An 8,768-nucleotide genomic window follows, 5' to 3' on the forward strand; every position below is an offset into this window, starting at 1 on the left:
CATCCGCCCCAGCCCCCACCCGCCCCCCCGCAGAGGTGCATTGAATACTAAGGAGCTCCAGACTGCATGGCTGCCTCACAGAGGGAGCTCTTTTATCCTTTTCTCTCTGTATGCCCTTTCTCTCTCTCCCTCCCTTCCTTCCTCTCTCCCACCCATTTCTCCTTCTCTGCCTCTCCTCCTCCTGCTCTCCTCTCCCATCTCCCTCCGAGCTTCTCTTTTTCTATGCGTCTTTCCTCCCCTCTCTCTCTACTCCTCTTTATTGAAAGCCTCTCTACAACCCTCTCCTTTTCTCCTGCTGCTCTCTCTCCCCTGTGCTCTCTCTCCCCAGAAACACATCTATTATTAACACACACCTCTGGCGCTCACCAGAGACTGAACTGAGGTCCAGGCCAAGCTCCTCTGCATTTTAATCATCCGTAATGAGCAAGAAATAAGAAGTTAAGACACTCTGGCCTAGCGTGTTCGGGTGACAGTAATTAATTTATGTCCGACATATGTGCAGCACATATTACCAAGGTCTTCCTGTTCAATACTACATGTCCAGAGAATTTGAAGCCAGGGAGATGGATCTCTCATGGACCAACCTTAAGCAGGGAATATCAAGTTCAAAAAAATCGACCCGACATCAAACCACCAGAGCACAAATCAAAGCTCCTATTGCAAGAAAATAATACATATCAGATGGTCGGTACTGTATGAATAGAGCGAGCTGTGCATTGGTAAACATTTACAGTGACTGCAGATTAGTTGTGTGTGCCGGTCCTAACCTCTACTGCTGCAGGCAGACAGACAGATAGGTAGACAGACAGACAGACAGAGAGACAGGTAGACAGACATATATAGACAGGCAGGAAGTCAGACAGGTAAACAGACAGAGACAGGCAGGGAGACAGGTAGACAGACATAGACACAGACAGAAAGACAGACAGGTAGATAGACAGGCAGAAAGACAGACAAGTAGATAGACATAGAGACAGGCAGAAAGACAGACAGGCAGAAAGATAGACAGGTAGACAGACACAAACACAAGCAGAAAGACAGACAGGCAGGGAGAGAGACAAGCAGGGAGTAGGGCAGGCAGAGAGACAGGCATCCAGGCAGGTAGGGAGAAACAAACGGCACACAGGCAGGCAGACCTACAGACGAGTAGGGTTGTGCGGCACCTGGGCCTGGCCTCCTGTGTGTGAGAGTCGGCGCGAATGTTAACGGCCCTGTCAGATGCACCTGGGCGTGCGGGCGGGGGGTCCCCGGTGACAAGCGTGGCCTCATTTTAATCATCTGCTTCCACTTTCGCTTTGAACCAACACAGCAGCTGAGGGCAGAAATCTGTCAGAGAACCACAGCTTGCAGGGAGAGGGGGGGTTAGGGTGCATTAAGATGACTTAAACCCCCCCCCCCCCAAAAAAAAAACATAACCGCTATTGACGGCGGGCGGCACTAATTGAGAAATGTAATTTGTTTTGTCTCTCATGACGGAGGCTTACGTGAGGTTGACATGAGAAACAATCCAGATTTAGATGATTTGTGAGCAAGTCGTCTTGTTTATCAAAAACTATTCTTGTAGATTAAAGTTAGGAAGTGTGCCACCAGCAGAAAGTCAGCTGTACTAAACACAATTACTCTCATGAACAGGAATTCTGTGGCAGAAGGTTGCTTGAAACAACATAAATAACTCCTTTTGTCATTGGTTTATTTATACGGGTAAACATCAAACATAAACAACAACAAAGTCAAGAGCTGACTCCCTCCCGTATTGTGGTTATCGTCTCTCTTCACGGACAAGCCAATTTACAGTGGTTCTCAGTGTGACAAGACCATGTTCTTACAGTGAAAAAACATGAAAAGGAACCCCATCTCTTTGTTCAGGCTCCTTCCATCTGAAGGTACTGGTGACCAGCTCCTGTCATTCTGTAGGCGTTGGTTAAACTGTCATATCGGTTATGACAGGAATCCTATCCGCGGCGGTCCTTATGTAATTATGTGATAAAAATATTGATTCAAACCCGAGGGCAGTATTAGGCTGAATCGACTGGTGCCATGAAAGCTGCATTGTGCTGCCGTGTCTCTTCGTGTGACGTAATGAAATTATCCAGTTGTGTCATTAGACGCATTCTGTTCCTCTCCGCTGGGACGGACGGCACCATCGTAATCCCTCCCCAAACGCTAAATGAGATAATTAAGCCATGTCGCCGTCTGTCTGTAAAACCGAAGACAAAGATAAACTAGAGTGTCTAGAGTCTAGAGTGATTGTAATCACTTTGAGAAGCAGGCAATCCTATAACAAGTATGAAATCCCACCCACCCCATCCCACCCCCACCCCGCCCCTCTCTCACTCTCAGTTTTTTTTTTCTTTACAGTATACTATGTCCAACAATTTTACTGCATTCAATACCATGGGAACACTTACAGGTGTCTTGAGTTATATGTTACACAACTTAACATCTTTGTACATAAAGTTGCTTTATACATTTTTGTGCCTTTTCATCAAAGTTATATTCAAAGTCGCTATGAAGACGACTTTGATACGGATAGTACGTACGTAGAAAACAAATGTGAAACATTTGCCCATGAACCCTGTACAGCTGGCTACCTTGCTCTCCGATATACGAGAGAAAAAAGGGTCCCTCAGAAGAGTGCGCAAAAAAAACTCCATCCCCCACAAGGCATAAAGTCTTTGTTCGTCCCTCCTCAGTGGGCCACAGATCCACTCCAGGAAATCTAGATCATAAAATCTCAATCATAAAGTGCTCTCCAGAAGCCACTCGGACCTGGAGAGCTGGTCTCTCCCCCGGCGAATGTTTGAGACCACCTCCAGCTGGGGCAGCTCCCCACTCACAGACAGGCTACGCTTGGAGCGCAGACTCCCGCCAGGCTTGGGGTAGCTGACATAACAGCACAGCTCCTCCTTGTCCACGTTCAGGGAGTGCCTCCGGTTCACCCTCACGCCCCCTGCGGGCACAGTCATGTAATGGTGGGGGGCGTTGTGGGGGCGGGGCCCCCTGGGAGCAGGTGTCCATTTGTTGGAGGAAGAGAGAGCGGTAGCGGCCGCATCCCTTGTGCCGGCGGCCATTTTAACTTCTGAGGAGTTGTTCCGGTTCATGTTCTCCAACTCCACATTGGTCTGCCCTTCGGCTCGGCGGTTTTCTGGCGGCTTGCTAGAGGCCATGGAGCGCTTGGGCCTCAGGGTGCCCGGGGAGGCCGGGTGCCAGCTGTGACTGGCCGGGGAGGTCGTGACTGTGCAGTCGGGGAAGCAGGGCTTGGTGGAGGCGGTGGAGGTGGTGGCGGCGGCGGCGGCGGAGGTGGGGCGGAGCTTGACTGGCTCCGGGAGGGGCAGGGCGACCCTCAGACGCTCCTTGTCGTCCTTCTCTGGCTGGAGCGCCTGCTTGGACAGGGACTTGGGTACGCCGCAGCCCTGCTGCTGCTGCTGCTGCTGACCATCACTGCTCAGAGACCGGATGTCACCCATCTCCAGAGCCTGGGGGGAGAAAGGGACAGCGGAGAGTTCTAGAGAGCTAAAATAAACAACAAAACAAGGACAAACGCGCGCCGCGAAACGGCGACGCTCAAACCTTATCCACGTCGCCCTGGTTACAGACTCGGTAGCGCACGATGAGGAAGATGATGAAGGCCAGCACGGACGCCACGATGACCCCACCGATGATGACGACGATGGTGCCGCCCAGGAACTGGGACTGCATGAAGTGGCAGCGGAGGTACTGCGGCTCGGTGGTGAAGCGCGCACAGCCCACCACCCTCGTGGCGGTCAGCGAGGTCACCTGGTCGTCGTAGATGGCCAGCACGCACAGGTCGTAGTGGGTGCCAGCCGCCAGGTTGTTCACTAGGATGCTCTTGCTGGTGGGGGGTATCATTCTATCAGGTAAAGAGAGACCATTACGGGGGATGAGAAGCGGAGAAACGCGAGAAAGTGAATATTCATGCATTTTGAGATCTTCTGAGCCCTCTTTGTGACTTTTGTATTTCTCTCAGAACTCATTCTGGAGAGTAAAATGGGAAGTGATTAGCGCCTGCATAGCTGCAGGGACATTCGAGACGCGCCTCAAATTATCTATGACATTTAGATGTACTGTAGGCTATTCACTGAGATGTTTTTTGGCTCATAATCATGGCATTTGTACAGAGAGAAACACCTCAGATGTCTGAATTAGTGTTGGTGTTTGTGTCCAACATCAGAGTTCAGAGTCCCTGATGTCCCTCATTAGCACATGTGCTACTGACTTGGGAGTCATGCTGGATGAAAGTGGCAACTAACACATCAGAGATGCTCACTTAATATGGAGTGAAAAAAAAAAGGTGGAGATGAAAGAATACTGCTCCAGCTTCTACAGATGGGTCTGTAAGATCTTCTGAAGCTCTTGGTGATCTTCTGAAGTGCTTTCCTATTTATTTAATTCACTTTTTTTTCCATCAACCTACATCTCAGTGTTGATTTTTTTTTAGATTTGGTTGGTTAGATATCATCATGGTTTTTCACATTGTAAAGGAGACACTGTTCCAAGGTGAAAGTAACTGAATAAGACTCTTTTTGTCTTATAGTAAATTAGTCTATTCGTATGATTAGAGAAACTGACACAGAACAGTCATATATCACGTTCTTCTGCCATTCTTCTTCTGCCATTCTTTTCATCAGCAACAATGGCCCCCTATACTGCAAGGAACATTAGCCATCGACGCCGCAGGGCTCACCGGTACACCAGAGAGTCGTCGTAGCTGCCGTTGTACTGGATCTGGAACATGCGGATGCCAGGGATGCTCCTCTGGAAGTTGAACTTGACCAGGGCCGAGGTGGAGGTGGCCTCGGCGATCACCACCCTCTTCTCCTGGCCAGTCTTGGTGTTCCCCAGGGGCACCGCCGCCCCCTCCCCTCCTCCTGTCTTCGTCACCGTGGCGATGTCTGACGACCCGGGGTCCGGTTCCTGCTCTGTGCCCGTGGCGTTGGAGATGTGCGGGAGCTTGGCGATGACCAGGTCCACGTTCTGCTGAGCCTCCCCAGCAGGGTTGGAGGCTACGCAGGTGAAGGAGCCTGTCGGGCAGACGGAGTACCCAGAATATTCTATCATCCCCCTTCAGGATATCTACTTCTTATCCAGTGAATGACAGAAACCACACAACCACACAGACAATCCGATTAGAGCCAGGCTCCAAAAAATCAATTAAGCACTGCAGCACACTCAAACGCACGGTTGAACTGGTGTTAATAAACCCTCAACGCGGTTTTCCATCTGAATGGATGTTTAGCGGGGACGGTCCCGGTACGTGCACACCGAAGCGCTCAATACACTGTGTGACAGGACGCAGATACCGACCTGAGTCCTTCACGGTGCTGATGAGGATGTCGAGGGTTCCGTCGGTGTGGACCACGGCCCGGGACGAGTTGGACATGAGCCGGCCGTCGGGCGCAATCCAGTGTACGACGGGGTCCGGGTCGCCCCTGGCCTTGCAACGCAACGCCACACTCTGACCCTCCAGCGCCCGCAGCTCCTGGGTAGCAGGGTGGCAAGACGGTCATGGTTACAACACTGCCACTGAAGTGGGAATGTGACAGCGAACAGGACAGAGACGATAGAATTCCTGCCCTTGTTCTGCAATTGGATTGTGGTGACATTCTTTATAAAAGCAAAGACAATGTGTTTTTTTCCAAGCAAAGTTTGTTTATAGTCATAGATATATAGATACTTTATTCATCCCCCTAGAAGGATATTCAGTGTTTCAGCAGTGGAATTACAGCAAGTGCAATGCGAAAATGTGATAAGATGAAAGTGAGAAAAGTGTAATTATATCATGCGATTCTAGATTATAATTAGATTCAGCGAGCTACTGTTACATACAGCAAGCGCGCCTTCCATCTTTTCCACCTCATTTCCCACAACCCTCTTCCCGTCCTCACCTGGGAGTATCTGGTGATGACCGGCGGTTCGCAGAGGAACTCCTCCTCCGACACCGTCCAGAAGTACCTGCCGGCCAGGTGCTGTGGCGAGGCGCATGTCTCCAGGTCATCCTCCCTCCTCAGGCGACGCAACCACAGCAGCTCGCAGTTGCACCTCAGGGGGTTCCCGCCGAAGCTCAGCGCGAACGACGTGGCGCTCATGATGCCCGAGGTGGCCAGGACCCCCGCCCGCTGGAACACAGGGTCCGGCGGAAGCTTCTGGAGTTTGTTGGAGGTGACGTCCAGCCTCTTGAGCTTCTGCAGGCCGGAGAACGTCCCTTCGGGGATGTAGCTGAGCATGTTGTGGTCCAGGTTGAGGGTGTGGAGGCTGGGCATTCTCTGGATGGCCACCCAGGGGGCGCTCTCCAGGTTGTTGTAGGAAAGGTCCAGCTCCTCCAGGGCCGTCAGGTCATTGAAAGCCCCGATGTGGATGTGGCTCAGCTGGTTGTTGTTGAGGATGAGGTGGTGCAGCTTGGACATGCCGCTGAAGGTGTCGTTGGTGATCCGCGCCAGCCTGTTGCTGTCCAGGTGCAGCGCCCGCAGGTTCTCCAGGTCCTTGAAGGCGTGGGGCGAGATGGAACCAATGGTGTTCCGCGACAGGGTGAGGTCCACCAGCTTGGTCATGTTGGCGAAGTCTCTGCGCTTGATGCTCGTGACGAAATTGTCGCCCAGACGCATCTCCACTGTGTGCCGGTCGATTTTGGGGGGGACGAAGAGGAGCCCTTTCTTGTCGCAGAGGGTTGCCAGGTTGGGGTTGAGCATCTGACAGACGCAGCGCTTGGGGCAGATTTGGACTTTGTGGGCTTTGACAGCCGTGCTGAAGACCATCACCAGATAAAGCAGCAGAGTCTCCATTGGGCATTCAGGTCAGGGTATCACACCTAGGAAAGGAAAGAAACAATAGAGGAATGATTATCATTCCAAGAGAGCACAGAACCATGCGAGCTGTTCTGTAATCCTCCTAATCTGTATCAGATCAATACAAAGACTGTCCGCGAGAACCACTGTATTGTTATTCTGCTCTTTTCTCAGTCGTTAAAGTAAATTCACAGTGGGGAACATTTTCTAATCGAGAGAAGTAAATGGTTGAACTACCGCTAAAAGACTTGGTCATAAAAAACAAAAACACGATAAGCGCAGATTCGGAAAGTGAGAGGTCCGTAGAAGTGCTGACTGACTGGCGGCAATCATCCTTGAGGATCTGCCCTGCTGCCGCCGTGATAATACCGAGGAATGAAAGTCCCATCCGGTGGTCTGGTCAGTCCTCAGAATTACACCGACGTCTCCCAGAATCATCCCAAGATATGGGTGGGGACTGGCGGTCCCCGCTGACTCACAGAAGATCATCCTTGGCTATTGATTTCATTTCAGCGCTCACAGCTGCTCCTCTTACTTATGGCACAACTGAGACCCATTCCATGAATCCTAAGACCTTGTCAGGGATAAGAGCGCGTCGTAGAGTTAAGAGCCTCCAGATTAGAGAGGGCTTCTGCAGGTGTTCAGCAGCGACTGGGGGGCAGTTATCCTATCAGGAATGCTGATCATGTTCGAAGTAACCTCTGATCTATTAGCGAGATTCCAGTGGTACCAATCAGATTCTATCTCCCGACACCATGAGGCAAGGGCACTGTTGAAAAGAACAAACAAGCTTAACACCGCCCAAGACGATTATGACTGGTTTAAAGAAATACAGCCCCCCCCACCCCCCACACCTCAGAATGATAATGATCACAGCGCTAAAACAAAGTGTAGAGATAGGTCTGGCTATGCAAGACTATTAGCGAGATGATGTCACAAGAAAATGAGCCTTGGCTTTGACCTATGACTCATCGCGTATGGGAAGGAGGATAGAGAGCTCTTCTCAAAGGCGTTTATCATCCCACAACATTGATCCACAACTCAAACCTTAACCTTTGAATACCGAACACTACGGATATTTTAATTCTCAGCGGTTTCTGTGTTTACGTTGCTGGTAATGCTTCTGTTGCCTGCTACAACTGTCTCCCTATACTGTAGGATAATAATATGAATAGAAATGTGGTCTCAGCAAAGATTTGACTGTGCAGCGCTGCGCTTCAAAGGCCTGTGTCGAACTCTCCCAAGAAACCTTCGGCGCAGAACTCGCCAGATAATAGCCTTGACTGTCAGCGTATATGTCATGAGGATGGAGAACGCTAAGGTACAGACATAATGTGAGTGACAAACCATGCGGGGGCATGTTTGAATGATAAGAAAGAGTGAGGCTTGTTGGCATGTACTGTACTGACAATACATGTGATGTTCCCACCTGTAAAATACATCGCATCCTGACAAGTAAGGAGGAAGGATGTCGCCTTGCAAGGGCCGATAAAACAGAATGGAGCGATATCGTTTTAGAAAAAGCACACTGGTCTGACATTTCAATGGGGACCGCTGATCAAGCTACAATGCATCAAAGCCAGCAGAGCAGACTTTTTTTTTTACCACACGCTCCCAAGTAAGCGTGTTCCTGGTTGGGCTGTCCATGTATTAATGTTTGAGGGGAGCAATGGCACGGAGGTCCAGAGTGGAGTCAGAGACAAATGGAGTGAGATGTAATTGTTAAATGGGCCAGCACTGACAATCCTTAAGCGTGCCATATGCCTTCCACATCACTGACGCATCCCAAGCAATGGTGGCCGCTGTTGTGTGAGGGCATGTAATTTAATTTCTTGTGTCCATGAGCGCCTGTATGCGTAAGAGAGGGACAGCGAGAGAAAGTGTGTGTGTGTGTGTGTGTGGTGTGTGTGTGTGTGTGTGTGTGGTGTGTGTGTGTGTGTGTGCGTGTGTGTATGTGTGCGTGTG

General features: G+C 50.5%; 1 protein-coding gene across 1 annotated transcript; it reads right to left on the reverse strand.

Annotated features, from left to right (window-relative positions):
- Positions 1-2,738: 2,738 nt before the first annotated feature.
- lrfn5b (leucine rich repeat and fibronectin type III domain containing 5b) lies at positions 2,739-6,800 on the reverse strand (the record flags this gene model as incomplete). Its single annotated transcript, XM_084439896.1, has 5 exons — positions 2,739-3,476; positions 3,571-3,871; positions 4,706-5,042; positions 5,326-5,500; positions 5,907-6,800. 5 exons carry the CDS (start codon positions 6,798-6,800, stop codon positions 2,739-2,741), a joined length of 2,445 nt encoding a protein of 814 aa, XP_084296022.1.
- Between the last annotated feature and the right edge of the window lie 1,968 nt (positions 6,801-8,768).

Source organism: Borostomias antarcticus (genome assembly GCF_949987555.1).
Source record: "Borostomias antarcticus genome assembly, chromosome: 6".
Taxonomy (NCBI): Eukaryota; Metazoa; Chordata; class Actinopteri; order Stomiiformes; family Stomiidae; genus Borostomias; species Borostomias antarcticus.